A 15,209-nucleotide genomic window follows, 5' to 3' on the forward strand; every position below is an offset into this window, starting at 1 on the left:
ATGATTAGCTTGTATCCCTTTCAATCTGCAGACAGCCACACACCAGCAACATGCAGGCAAATGATAAAACCCACACAGCATCATTCTTCCAAGTTGTTTCCTTGGCTGTCCTGAACCGGACGCCTACTGTTTACGTTGGCCGTGCGGTGTGTGTGTGCACAAGGTGAGCTCATAAGCCCAGTGGTTTTAGACAGGTGTGGCTGAACAAAAGGAGGACTATTTAGACAAGCCAAGAGGAAGTGTGCTGCATCAAGATGGTGGAAGAAAAGGGGGAAATAAACACTTCAGTGGTTGGCTTGAATAAACTGTTTTACTTTCTCTGGATAACAGCCATTGTAGTTTCAGCCAAGGGTTTTGGGCAGCATTTCTGTTGCTGTTGGACTCATGTTAGCACAAGTGCTTGTGGATTTATCATGAGTGCACTTAGTGGGAATCAATGCTGTACTTTATTTGTTGCGGTTTCCTTTCTAATGGGTGTTTTTTGTGCCGTTAGTTTTTACCTCGACCACCTCGTGTGGCCCCTCGTCCTCGGACCACTCCAGCTGGGGCGGCCCCGCCCACCCCTTTTCCCATGAGCCTTAGCACCGCCACACTGTTCACAGACATGGAGAAGTTCCTCTGCAGAGAGAGAATGGAAAGAGCAAAAGGGAGGAATGTGAGGAATGTGAGCTCACAGCCACATTTGTCAACTGACAGAGCAGCTTGCTTTGAAACAGAGGTTGTATTGCGATGGGAAGTCACATGACGAGCTTTAACAGTTCAATGTTTGCAGGTATCAGTGTGTTAGTGGGCGTGTGGTTGTGGCAGACCTGCTCCTCCTCAGTGAGAGGCACCAGTGCCAGTGGCTGCATGGGCTCATCTTGCAGAATAGCAGCAAACTCCTTATCCTGCATGTCCTCTGGGACCTAAAACAAAAACACACATTTAGGATGACATAACCTTTAAAAAAAAACAAAAAAATTGACCTACAACAGGTTTTCTTCTGAGGATGGAAAGTTTAAAAGTAATATGCATGCTGGTTTTGAAAAAGGGCTCGATCACTCTTAGCACCAAAGTCTTCCTCCTCAACATTGCTAAACATTAAAGATGATCCTTCTTATTCTGTGATTCATGAAGTCCTGAGTGAAACTTTCCCACTAACCTTGTTGTCTTTGATATAAAGTGCTAACATCTCCTCTCGGCCGTAGCGGTACTCGGCCAGCTTGTACTTTGGCATGGCGGGGGAAGGAGGGGGGGACGTCACACTCCCCCCACTGGACAGTGCACGGAGCCTGCGTGACAAAGAGCACAGGAATCACTCAGAATTATCTCAAACAGACCATCAAGGCATCTCAGTGTTGCAATTAAAAAGTAGGACTTGTTTGGCTTGATGCGTTTGTTTCAACTTTAAAAATCCAAATAACATTTTGAACAGTAACAAACAAACCAGTAATCAGAGCTACTTGTTGGGTATTGGCATTTCAACGTGAAATGACAGACTGAACATTTAAAGCCACATGCTTGTAGTGTTGTCAGGATACCAAATATTATGACAGCAACACAGTACCGTGCCTAAATATTTTAATACCGAAGCTAAAACGATTCCACCGATCACATCAGGAAATAATAGATGACAGAAAATGGAGCTCAAAATTATTTGTTATTTAGTATTAAAAATGTTAAAATGCTTTGATTAAAAAAAAAAAAAAAACACATGGTATGCAGTAATCTGATGCAATTATGCACTCTTTTTTCCTTTTTGGCTTTAAATTTGCACCCAGATATGACTAACTGAACTTATTTAAAAGTATTTAATGATGCTCTCTTTTTGTAAAACTGCACACAGACGTGCATCAGTAGCAGGCGGAGAGTGGTGCAGCCGCACGGGATACAAGGAGGCTTCAAAAACAAAACCCACAAAATTATAATAAATTCCCATTAAGTTATGCGAAAAGTTTTTTCTTTTTGTCCATCTGAAGGAGGAGGTGGTGGAGAGATGCACTGTCAAGATGTTGGAGGCCATCCTGAAATACACAAAACCTTTATGGTCCATTGCAGGACGGAGAGATTCAAAAGATCCTTCGCTCTTACAGCCATCAGACTGTCTCATTCTTCCAGAGATTCTACCAGACTAACTGAATTTCGCCTCGGAGACAAATAAAGTAATTTTGATCTCACAATATTGAGAAACATGGACAAATAATACCTTAACACAAGCTCATTGGTGGATTCTGCGTTTGTTGAATTACGGGAGATGCTTTAACAGATTCAGATTTGATGGGTTTTATCAGTATTTGGTTGGTAATAAGAATTATTTTCCTCATTTTTTTCAGTAGAATTCTGTGGATACAAACACCAGCTCAAAGCAGGCCTGTGCAGCTGGTGAGCGGTTGGCGACCTGCCTTAATCTTCTTTTCAATGTCATTTTTGGACTACATTCTTCTGGTTAGCAATAGCTAAATCTCAGCACTTGCAGTTTATTTTTTGGCCGATTGCTCTCACCTACAACCAAGTTAAAACAACCTCTACTGCACATCATCAAAGCTCAAAGGCAATAGCCATGGCTCTTATCTTAAAGTACTGGCACTAAAAAAAGTTTTTTTAACAGCAGGTTATTGCAATACCTTTCTTTCTACATGCAATATTTTTTTCTGTTTACTGACCAGAGCTGACAGAAGTGTAGAAAAAGAGTGTAAATCGCCCTATTTAATCAGAATACTAAAAATAATTGGCAGCTATTATACGAGTGTGATAAAATTCCTTTTAATCTGAACTGGAGGAAAATATCTAATGGCATCCAATCTTGCAGCAGGGAAAAAAATAATTTGCTAAATGTTCTATAACAAGTCAACCATCCTCCTACGCAGGTCCCCCTAATACACTTGGCTCAACACAGATGATATATTAGCTTTCCAATCTCAGGATTTCATTTTAAAAAGCTATTACGAGCAGGCCAGATTCCAAGGCCTGCTGTTTAACAATGGCTCCATTCACTTGCCTCTACAAAACATGTCATTGACTCACAGCCCCACATCAAAACCACATGGGGCTCTTGGAGGTGTGGAGGTGGGTGTGGGGTGGAAGAGGTAAAGGAAAGCATCATGAAAGGCCACTTGGTAGCATGTGGCATTTCAAAGAGGTTAAAAATAAATGTTGCAGCAGCTAATATGAATAATAAGAGGAGAGCTGAGGAAACCTGCCAGTGGGGGAGATACTAAGACTTATTTTTTCCATGTTTATATCCACTTTACTTGTATTTATTTTAGCAAATTCTGCTTTCCTCGCCAACAGGACAAAGCATGACATCTAAAATCTAGAGATCTTCTACACTAATATATATATATATATATATATATATATATATATATATATATATATATATATATACACATTCATAATCCTTTGTGAGAGTCTTCTGGAGCAATGGTTGGCCTAATAACCATTACATAAATTTAACTGCATGGCATAATGTTTTCACTTTGAATTCTACCACAATGACTAATGTAGTCGCCGACTCAAGTGCCAACAAAACCTCAAATGGTCTAAATAATCTTGTAACGCTAACAAGCATTAAAGACGACTTGTAAACATGCTGGCCTGTACGGCTGTATGTGGTGAGCACATTAACTGGCCACTATGTAGCTGTATTAAAAGGGTGCATGGATAAAAGTGGGCAGCCACGGAGAGGAAAGCAGCTGCAGATGTGTAAAGAGAGAAATATTCTGCGAGGCTGGCACTGCACCAAGAATGCACACAGCAGTCACAGGCTGTTGGAAACTGAGTGCTACCAAACTGAAGTCTACGCCCCCCCATTAACAGCAACACAAGCATCAACTGATGAGGAGGAGGAGAAACATCAGAGACAGATGGAGATGGACAGGACACTGCTGTGACAATACCTACATTTTGAATTCAGGTAAAAACTGTTTTCACACAGTCTGTGATTACAAGAGAAAAAGTCTTTGAAAGCTACATCTGAAAACATTCAATTATATATACAAGTAGTCTGAACTTCACACTGTTATTGTTACCGACATGTCGATAGTTATAGTGATTTACTAGATAGATAGATATGATATTTAGTCCCGGAGAGGAAATTTGCAAGCCCATATTTCTTACCGCTTGGTACGGTGATGTTTGTTGGTCTCTTTGTACAGACTAAAATATGCAACCGACAATTATTTTCATCATCAATTAATCTGCCCATTATTTTCCTTGCTAATGACTGTTTTTAAAATGTCAGAAAAAAGCGGAAAAAACTATGTTAATTCAAAGCCCAAGGCAGTGTCTTCAAATACCTTGTTTTGTCCAAAACAAAAAATATATATATATTTTATTCACGATCATGTCAGAAAATGTGAAACAATTAATTGGTCATTTGGCTGGACTGTAGCAAAACAGGGCCAGGAAATGTGCTGCCCACCGCTCCTAAGCATAGTGTGTGGTTGAATGCAAAGGACAAATTCACTGCTCGCTGTTACACTGTGTGTGGAAAACAGAATCTAAATCTCTAATCTACAGTGTAAAATGTATTGGCAGTACTCTGTTACCTCCTTGTGCAGCTTTTACAGTGTTTAACAGTGGTGCCACTCATTGACCGCCACTTATTCCAAATCTATCACATGCCAAGAAGGGAATATTCTACTGGATACGTCTATTTGAAGACTAAAGACTTCTGAATTCAACTATTTGGGCACAATAGAGAGTAAAAGAAATGACATATTTTTGTAGGCCAACCCTGAAGTAGCATCGCCATGGGGTCTATTGAGAATTCTCCTATGGGATTTTTGTATTGGATTTTGGATCATTGCACAAAATAAACTCTGTGGTAAACATGCGTTTTGTTCAGCAGGATCATCTTCACAAATAAACATCACTTTTAATACGTTTGAAGCGTTAATGTAGCCGACAGAAGTAAAAAGCTAACGTTATGCTATAGTTATCTACACCATGGTCACATGACTTCTACGTCACTACCTTTAAGCTTCAGACAATCTCCAACAAGCTAACCAGCGGTTTTGACCGCTGGTTCGGAAATCTGAAGCCTAAGAAATTGTTTACTAACATAATTTACAATCTACAAGAGTTTGCAAGAGCTGAAAAACACGACTAGAGGCTGTAAGGCGGACTAGTGAGAGAGTTCCTGTCCGTGTTTGGCATGATGACGTTTAATGTCCCTGACAACCACTGTAGTCTCATTCAACCATTTGCTAGCAACCGCCTTTTTAAGGACACAAAAAACTCCAATATTCACAAGTGGGGGTATTTGCCAATATATCTTATGTCTTACAACAAAACATCTCTTCAGCTTGTGTTAACAACAGACCTTATTTCAGGCATCTCACTAAAAAACCATTCAAAATCCTCACTGAGTTTAAGAGGTTAGACCCCAGGGCACTAAAATGCTAATGTACTTCTGGGTTTAAGAACTCATTCCTGTTGCGCCCTGTTTAGCACACCAATTAAACACAGCGCAGTCTGATACTAGATTTTGACTGGGACTTGTTCAAGGAAATCTAGTATGGACAATCCTGACCCCATGTGGTCCATGACAAGTAGATTGCAGTAAATCCCAGTTTTAGTTAACCCCTTTTTCTTCCACCATCAGGCTTAAATTTCCGTTTTAAAACACAAAATAATCTCAATATGTGGACAATATGTCATTAAATGAAATGGCCAAGTTCAAGAAGGCCATTTACCATCAAGAAATAATTAAAGAAAATGTTAAATGTCAGAATTCCTTTTTAACACCATGGAAGAAATGCACTAAAAATGCTCACAATAATGCCAATTTGAACATGTGCAGATCAGTGACTGAGAAAAATATCTACTGAAGAAGATAAAGTGAAAAGGTGCTCAAAAGCTTCAGAACAAGTAAAGTAGACAACACATTCAATTGTCAAAGCAACAAAAAAATAGGCCATTTCTAGTGCAAAACTTCATTAAGTCACGGGCTTGCATTGTTGTAAAAGATATATCTAATCATCATGAGAGCAGTCCCATTATTTCCTTCAGCAGATACTTTATGCATTAACTATTATTTCCGCTGAAAAAATGTAAAGAAATCAGAGCAGTTACCATTCTGGGCCGAAGTTAAGAGTCTCAGCAGTCATATTCCTCACGTCCACACAGAACTGAGTATCTGAGGAGGGAGAAAGAAATCAGGGTTTTTTTTCAGCACAAATAATAACCCACACAAAAATGTATAGGCAAAGAACTATATGTGCCCCAAATTGCCTTACCCTGTCCAGATGATCGGAGCAGGCTGGACTGGGCTGGACCAGGCTAGAGCTGGCTGGCTTTAGTTAGGCTTAGGTGACTAGAAGGCTGAGTGGTGCTTAAGCTGTGGTCACAGAGCTCCCCAAACACACAGACACAAAGAGAATAGCTGCCAGTTTCAGGTGCTTGAGGAATACCAGGTTATCAGGTCCTAACTAGATAAGGAAAGGGGTTTGACGATAGTTTGGAGAATGGAAGCTCCTGCTACTCACAGCCGAAAAGGGTTGATAAACATAAAAAAAAGAAACAAAAAGAACCTCGGAAATTAACAATGGAACAAAATAAAACACTCTTGCTAGTAATAATGTTTTCTTTTTTTTCCTTTTACAGCAGTTATATCTCACATTAAAGTTAAAAATATGAATTGATTCATCAAAAAGGTAACGCAGGAACGAAATAACAGCCAAAACACTGAAACAGGCTGCTGGAACAGCTGCCAAGAGCAGACGCGACTCGCACTCCTCTTTTCTTTTCTCTCTCTCTCCCTCCGTGCCTTTTTCTCTCGCTCCAACTGAAATGTGGATAGACGGAGACCCTCCAGGTGACTCCTTTATTTCCTGTCCTCCTCCCTTTGCACCACTGAAAATTAAGCAGAGTTTGAGAGAGAGGGGATCAGAGAAATCAAACGGAATAAAGACAAAAAGGAAGTAATACTGTTAGAAGTACACACTTAATAAATTATCTGTTGGTGAGATGCATTTTCACAGCTTGGCAGTCTGCCTATATTGTGATAGGAAAGGAAGTGTAATTTGATTTTCAGTTGTGTAGCCTTGGCACACTATTTTTACAGCATGCCTTGGACTCACTGAAAGGTACTGGCCTGACTCGATCAATCCGTTACAGCACACTGAGCTGGGAGGAAAACACTGTGGTATTCCTACACTGAATAAATGAAACCAGCAAACTATTTCCAGAGTAGTGCTCAATCACAGCCCCGTGTTTCTGCTGCTCACAGGAGATTTTCCATCTAGAAATCTCGGGAGTATATTTCAGTGATGTTGTGAACCAACTGCTTCTAAAACCATGCAGCTGTTTGGGGACAGTTCCTGAAAATGGCATGGCAACTACACCAATATCCAGGCAACCACGTTTCAACATTAATGCTCACATATGGTTACTGTGTCTCTTTAACATGACGATAGACCGAGCATCACATTACATTTAACCTTCTGAACAACTTGTTTGCGGTTATATTTATGATCAGTTTAAGTTAAAAGTGACAAATGTACAAAAGGATTTGGCTATGAGCATAATTCACAAGTTACACCACAGTTTATAGAAGGTAACTGGTTATTTTTAAACCTTGATTATTTGCCGACTTTTTACCAACGCGCAAATAGTGTTTGTTTTCACATTCCAGCTGCATGGAGCACTGCTCTCTAATACATGACCATCAGGCCAATACTGCCTAAACTAGCTGAATTCATGATTAGATATGATTTACACAAATCCTTTAGGAGTGGATGATGTGCCATCATATGCGATGGCATTAATATGTTTACCACGCATCATCTACCATTAGCTTATGGTGTTGTTAAGAGCGCTGGTGTAATTCTGTGTTGCAGTTTGTTTTTTTTTGTTTGTTTTTTTAAATAATTTGTTCTATGTTATTTAAGACTACATTTTTTTCAAGCAAGATGTTAGTCTGGCTTTTTCTTTTGAGCATGAAATAACATTATGTACAACCATCTGGCCCTAAAAATTCAACAGAAAAATGGTCTAAACCATTTACTGAACCATTAAACTAGCAAACCAAGCATATGTTGACTCTGATTTGACTCAAGTGTCTTTGGACCAATGTTTAGACAAAATCTGGGACTATTAATCTGTTGTTTAGGGTTGGGTGACATACAATATGAAGCAACAGTAAATCTTTTATGGTCAGGGATTTTGGAATATGGAAATGTGGATCTCTTTAATATCCCTGGCTGTATTAACCAATTGTGTTGCAAATTAGCAGGATTCTTTCGGGTCATATTGTACTTGCAGAATTTTTTTTGCTTCAATGGGATGACATACATTGACTCAGGCAACGATAGAAGATTTTATCTGGATCACCCATTTTCACCATGAGTCTTAGTCATTGTCACACATTGAACGTCCCGTAGGAGCTGTAGTTTTGAATACAGACCAAATTTTTTTTTTCTTAAAATGAAAAAGCCCCCATTTTAAATATAAAGTTTGTTAAAAAAAATATAGACATAAATCCCCAGGAACAGATTTCAGTTTTTCTGTTTACTGTTAAAAGAAACTATATGCAGATCCCAGACAATATTGAGACACTGTTTGCTATATCACAGCGACCTTATGGAGCGAATCAACTATTATCTGCTGGAGATGAAGTTGGCCCTGTGATCGTGTGTTAACTGACAATTTGTAAACCTCTATCGAAACTGAAGTGACAAAATATAATCATCATTGTCGTAAATAGAGACAAAAGCCCCCTGATGATAATGGGACTGTATAATTTCAATTATTTCTCAGTTTAAAGGCAACAAAACACGAAAACACAACATAAGGATTAATTATTGGCATTATATTTAAAAACCTTACAAATGATAGATCAGTCAAGACTTGTTAAACATGAATAAAAGAAGAAAATGTACAAACAACAGCAACTATTACTATTATTTCACCTAAACATCTTTAGATCGATTGCGTTATGGTTTCTAAGCATTTCAGAACTCTTTAGGACTTTAGGTCACAACAGGTAACCGATTGACATTTTTAGCACTTATTTTGTACAGGGTAAACTTAAGCGAGGTCAAGCAGGAATAACGTTGATTGCATAGCATGTACCATCTTATTTATTTGGATATTTGCACATGTTAAGCACCTCGAAATGTGGCGGGATAATGATTTCGACCTGCGAGAATGCTGAGTGAAAAACTATGCTAAAACTGCAATTTAATGTATACCAAATCACAACTTTAAAAGAACTAAACAATGCTTAATTGTTTGGTTGTAAAGATGGCGAATATGTTGACAAAATAGCTCGAGTTGACATTAGCTACCGACAGTGGTTACGAGCTACATTAGCGTATAATGTTCATTGTTCGTCTTTCAAGCCAATTACAGCAGATCGACTCGTGGGTAGAGGAAGATAAATCACTCGTTATAACAGTATTTGCACCACAGAATATCATATTTCTGTTGCATAACATAGATGGGTTAGCTAGCTTGCTACCTAACCTAGCACAAGGTATGCGCTGATCGTTAAGGCCTTGGCTTGGAGGTTCAAATGACACCAGATATGATGGCGGAGAGGGGCGGAGTGTTGGATCAGACTCCCCGGCCTGCTCCGCCAATGTGCGGACGACCAGCTCCACTCCGCTGTCGGTGTTAATAAGCCAAAGCTAATGCCATGTTAACAGAACAAAACACACCGCTCTAAACAGCATAGTTTTAACCGTGAAAGAACTTAATGCAAATGTTTTATTTCACGGCGGATAAATCCAAACCATTGGAGCAGCAAGAGGCGAGGTTAGCCTGTTAGCTCCCGTTAGCCAGCTAAGCTGCAAAGAGGAACCATAGCTTACCTTCACTGTTTATAGCTACCAGACTGGTTGTCCGCGCGGCGTCTCTACAGCCAATATGTCGCATGCATTGGTCTCTTTAAACACTGTAAACGTATTCATTCGACAGAATCGTACTTTCAGAAAGTCGTGCTCTGTATTTTATTTATTATTTTTTTCCCTCTCCTCCAACGGTCGCTGCTGCGTATCAGTATGTGTCTGCTGGCTCCTGGTCGCTGCTCTTCTTGTTGTTTGTGTTTCGGAAACATGGCCGTCCGTGTGATACCACGTGACTGGACATTGACAAGCGGCGAACCAATGTTGTAGCAGGGCAAACACACCCCTATTTACTAGCCTCGACACCGAGGCGTACCACACTTTGCAACGGCATTTTCAAATCGTCACACTGTTAAAATAATCGACTAAGTCATTTTTTGTCAAAATTGGGGTTTTTTTTTGCCTAAATCATCTCCTCATGACGCCGACCACCTATGGTAAAATCGCCTACATCCTCAGTTGATCAGATCATGTGATTTTACCCCTTTAAGATAATGGCCTATGTCAAGTGTGTGACTTAAGCGGATTTATTATGCCTAAATCAAAATAAAATTTGACTTAGGCATTTTTTTGAACATGCCTTTGTGACTTTAGCAAGATATGGTAACACTTTATTTTGAAGGTGTCTACATAAGAGTGACATGAGTGTCATAAACATGACATGGGATGTGTCATGAACATTAATGACACTTTGAAGTAACATTAATGCTCATGATACTTGTCATGTCATGTTTCTGACAGGCTTGTGTGACTCTTATGTAGACACCTTCAAAATAAAGTGTTACCATATCTTGCTTAAGTCACAAAGGCATGTTCAAAAAATTGCCTATGTCATTTATTTCTCTTAAGTTACATAATTTACACACAGTGTTATTACTATGCCAATAGCCATCCTTTGTTACATCCTTTTTGAGTGAAATGATCAATAAATGTCATATGTTACACTTTTGGTGAAGTTTTTGTCTTTCCTGCAAAACTTGAAAAAAAGAGTTAGGCGATTATTTTAACAGGGTGAGGAAATGCAGAGCACCTAAGCTGAATGAGTTTAATTTACCAGTGAAATGTGGAGCGAGGCCAACTTCAGTACGATTGTATTGGACGCATAAATCAAAAACCAGCTCTTTAAACATTCGCGAGACAGGGACCGGCAGTCACAAACGAAATTAACTTTAAATTTGTTTCATAAACTTTGCAGTCAATAGCATCATGCTTGAAATGCACAATGAGATATTTTGAGTTATTAACCATCAATACCCTTGAAAGTGAACTGAGTAACTAGCAGAGCAGCACGTTTAGTAGCAATGTTGAACTGAGCATGTGCAAGATTTTGGTGGCGTGCAGTATAGAGTTTGGTAAGCAGAGGGCGCTGTTGAATAACAGCGGCACTGTGAATATACAGTAGTACATGATTTTGGACAAGTGAACTTAGTCTGTGAAATGTGAATATTATTCACATACTATAAACATGCATGTAGGCTCAATAAGTACTGAGAATATATGGTATGCACTCCTGGCTAGGATGTGAAAATAGATGGGAAGAAGAGGTACAGATAGTGATCAAACTAGCTGAACACCAGAGGCCAAACCGAAGAGAACTAACTAAACAGACAGGAGGCAAACAAATCACAACAAACAGTAGTGTGACACTTTGTTAGATATATAAATGAGTGTATAGTGTATTAGTGTAAAGATGCTTTTTTAAAATTAAAATCATGTCTTGTAAAATGTAATTACAAAACAGTATATGGGAGCATCAGCTTCTTTACCGAGCAGGGACTCCCAAAAGTGACCTTGGTCTGGAAGATCTGGTTGCCCATCAGGACCCTCACAAAGCCATCAGAGTGGTAGAATATGTCACCCCTCGCCAGTGGAAGTTTGACAGTGACAGTGATGTGGGCAAGGTCTTGTTGCTGAGGTTAGCCTGGTGGGTTGACACACACACACACACACGTGCATGGATAATGCGTTGAGACCTGGGAGTGGAACCCTGAGTTAATTAGTGCATTTTGCATTAGTCCACTCCACCCCTCCTCATTATTTCCTCATCTTTAACTAACTGATAGAGGGGGACCTGCATCTTTATATGTAGAAAATTGCTATGTACGAGTTATATCTATGATGTAAACACAGTTGAGAGGAACCGTCTCTGTGTCTGGGTATCAACCTATTACGGCATGTTTGGCAGTGGAGCTGTCTGGTCAGATGTGCAGTACATATTTGTGAATTTGGATTTATGAAATAAATAGACACAACCTGACAGAAGCCTGTGCAGTGATGCATGGCTGCACAGACATTGTAGGAGCAGATAAGTCAGCTGTGCAGCCAATAGATCCACTGAGCTGCTGCTGCTTTGCATACTGAGTCTCTGTCCAACTGCCATTACACTTTACTAGATTATGATGGCAAGACCAATACAGGATGACATATAAAGAATATTCCTCACCACATGGAATTCCTTCATTCATCGTGGTGTGTGACAGGACATGTCACACCCCCATGTGATGAGAAAATGACCCTGTTTTATATTTTTCATCTACTCCAGTTGTGTGACGATGCATCTGTTTTTCACCTGTGTCCTATCCTTCTCCCTGCTGATGGCCTCCTCCCTGGTAAGTGCAAGTGTGTCGAACAGCTTCAAAGACTGCCGACATTTTTTCTACATGCAGACACCACCTACAGGGATGAAGGGAACAAACCTGAGGAGGGTCTGCCAGAAGTATGCAGACAAACTGCGCTACGCCACGCTGTATGACAGCAGTCACCGCCTCCCACTCTATTCAGCCTACGTCTTTAAGAAGTCTGATGGGAAGAGGAGGATGGACACACCATGGATGTATGAACCACAGGTACAATGTATTGTATACAATGTGAATTTGTCACTTAGTGTTAAGCCTGAGAACTAGAAACAATTGGTAAAAAAAGCATTTATGTTCAAAGCGCCATCGGACTGGAATAATCTTCCTTTAAACACGATCATTGACGTCTTTTCATAGTTTTAAATATGCCCTGTCTTCTTATTTTGAGTTAAACTGCACATGTTTCAGATAATATTATGTCATATTTATTTTATTTTTAAAAATGCAATTTCAATTTACAATAATATTATGTTACTTCTTTCAGTTTTACTAGGCTAATGTTATGGCCAACCTGTGGCCATTGAGAGGTTGTGATTATTCTTGTGTTCATTCTTGTGTTCATTTTTTTTGTTTGTTATGTTTGTGTTGATGCCTGTTGTCTTTGTTGTTGTATGTCTGTAAATTGTTGAGTGTTTTGTTTTGTAATGTACTTTAGGACCCCCTCGAAAACGAGAGGATTCCTCTAAAGAGGTTTATCCTACTCAATAAAATTTCTGATGATGATGAAAGTGGGTGTTTTTCAGACAATAAGGCTATACTAGGCAGGAAAGATAATAAGAACATTTCCCAACTCTTCTCCTTTAAGCTGTAGTTAGTAAACCATTCACTAGCCAAGCATTAAAATTGAGAAAGAAGTTGGAACTCGAGTGGAATCCCATTGCAGTCAGAGATTAGGCTTTTTTTTTTTGCATCTTGGCTTTTGAAATACAGTTACTTTCAATTGATTAACCTCACATTCCTGTCATTTTTTTCCCCTGCAGTTGCTTTCTGATGATGAAAGTGGCAACATGAGGGCACTTCCCCTGACTGAAGACACTCCCCCTCTGATTGAGGACAGCCAGGCCGTGCTGGAGGACTACACAGATGCTGTAGAATACAGACGTGGTCCGCTAAATCCTGATTTGCACCAATCAGATCCAGCTGACAAATCCTCCACATATACTCTGACAAATGTAGTCCCATTATTCACAAACTTCCTGGACACTTCCTGGAACCCGTACTTGGACAACATCCGTCGCCGCCTCAACAACTTCTGCCATGGGATGTCTTTCATGGTGACGGGGGTGACCATTTCTGGGGCGACTATTCAGCGAGATAACAGAGACCGTCTGGCAATCCCAAAACACTTATGGCTGGCTTACTGCTGCCCACAGTTTGACCGTAACTCTCCGTATGAGGTGAGGTTCATGTTCCCTAGTTATGGGGGCTATGCACTGAATGAACAGACTGACCACAGTGTGGTGGAAGTCCCTGTGAAGACTCTGGAGAGCTTCCTGAAGAGCCAGTCAGACATAGACAGTGACCTGGCTATCTTCTACAAGGGCTGTGTGTCTGAAAACACCTTCAGGAAGAAGAGAGACTTGACCAGTGTTTCAGTTTGATGGGACATTTTGAACTGGATGCACAGTCATGGATAACAAATGCCAACTGTATAAGCAGGACTAACTCAACTCAACTTTAATAGAAACAGTGTTAAGTAGTCCTTATTTTGGAATAAATTAAATCTGAAATAATATAAAGAAGGAAAAGACCCATTTAAGGATACAGTCTGATTGTATAGAAGTCTATGATAAAAATACACTACTTCCCACTTGATTTATTACCTCAATGACTATTTAATAAGGGAGTTTATGGTCACAATTGCTAGTTTCAAGTCTTCTTCAATAGAGCATGAGGTTCATTTAGTAAATTATGGTCATTTTATAATTGTAATTATGAAGAAAAGAATGTATGATGAGGTAGGGTTTTGCTTTAGGGTGTGGCTACCTGGTAATTGGACTCCTAAAATTTCTCGTTCAGAATTCAGTTGTTCATTTTTGCCCCATGCTAATCAAGCTAGTTAGCTAGTTCTAGCACTGGCTGATAACGTAGGACTCACCTCTCCAAAAAAACAAGATGGCGACGGCCAAAATTCTAAATTCGAGGCTTCAAAACAGGCGTCTACGAGCGGGTGATGTCATGGTGGCTATGTTCACTTCTTAGGCTTTTTATACCGTCTACAGGTATAATGGAAGAACTGCCATATTACAGATGACCAATTAGCAAAACAAAAGGAAATAATGCTTCAATGCTTCAACATTTTAGTAAACCAAATCTTTTTTTAACCATTTATGGTATGCATTATGATGCCAGTTAGGAAAAAAATGTTTGGAGTGTTTTTTGTCTTAAAATAGGCTAAATAAATATATTTTTTTATTTTAAGCAAATAAGATGCAAAGTTTACTATAATAGTAGACTATGACCCACAGAGTATAGTAATAACCTGAAATTTACTTTACTGCAACCAACATCAAATATATCTTCGTTAAATTGTAAAGATAAAAAAATGATGACGAATGGTATGCTTTTCAACATCATATATATACCTAAACACACACTACCAACATCTCATGCTGCCATGCTGATTCCATAATAGGTCATTGTTCCCTTGAGGCAACATAGCAATTTTCCATAATGGTATGTTGTTGCCTCAGGGCAACAGTTGCATTTTAACAAGTTTCCATTATTTAATTAAAAAATAAAT

General features: G+C 39.4%; 2 protein-coding genes across 8 annotated transcripts in view; one reads left to right on the forward strand and one right to left on the reverse strand.

Annotated features, from left to right (window-relative positions):
- gigyf1a (GRB10 interacting GYF protein 1a) overlaps positions 1 to 10,155 on the reverse strand; it is a 29,091-nt gene extending 18,936 nt beyond the window's left edge. For 2 of the 7 annotated variants that reach the window (XM_059354305.1, XM_059354306.1), the window contains exons 1-6: positions 9,798 to 10,148; positions 6,222 to 6,837; positions 6,058 to 6,121; positions 1,142 to 1,271; positions 810 to 905; positions 501 to 618 (exon numbers count right to left, since the gene is read on the reverse strand). In XM_059354305.1, the coding sequence (XP_059210288.1) occupies positions 501 to 618; positions 810 to 905; positions 1,142 to 1,271; positions 6,058 to 6,092 (379 nt within the window). In that variant the 5' untranslated portion in view covers positions 6,093 to 6,121; positions 6,222 to 6,837; positions 9,798 to 10,148. Of the gene's footprint in view, positions 1 to 500; positions 619 to 809; positions 906 to 1,141; positions 1,272 to 6,057; positions 6,122 to 6,221; positions 6,838 to 9,797 lie in introns of all 7 variants that reach the window. The other 5 variants (XM_059354307.1, XM_059354304.1, XM_059354308.1 and 2 more) reach the window with 5 other exon arrangements.
- Positions 10,156 to 12,382: 2,227 nt separating this feature from the next.
- Positions 12,383 to 14,067, forward strand: si:dkey-85k7.11 (endonuclease domain-containing 1 protein). Its single transcript, XM_059354421.1, has 2 exons — positions 12,383 to 12,676; positions 13,447 to 14,067. Exons 1-2 carry the CDS (start codon positions 12,383 to 12,385, stop codon positions 14,065 to 14,067), a joined length of 915 nt encoding a protein of 304 aa, XP_059210404.1.
- The last annotated feature ends 1,142 nt before the right edge of the window (positions 14,068 to 15,209 follow it).

The sequence above is a fragment of the Centropristis striata genome, chromosome 17 (genome assembly GCF_030273125.1).
Source record: "Centropristis striata isolate RG_2023a ecotype Rhode Island chromosome 17, C.striata_1.0, whole genome shotgun sequence".
Classification (NCBI taxonomy): domain Eukaryota; kingdom Metazoa; phylum Chordata; class Actinopteri; order Perciformes; family Serranidae; genus Centropristis; species Centropristis striata.

Excerpts from the sequence above, each read along its gene's own strand:
- si:dkey-85k7.11 (XM_059354421.1), top strand. The coding sequence starts at position 12,383 with ATGCATCTGTTTTTCACCTGTGTCCTATCCTTCTCCCTGCTGATGGCC. Across the intron at positions 12,677-13,446 it reads CATGGATGTATGAACCACAG|TTGCTTTCTGATGATGAAAG; the intron begins GTACAATGTATT and ends TTTCCCCTGCAG.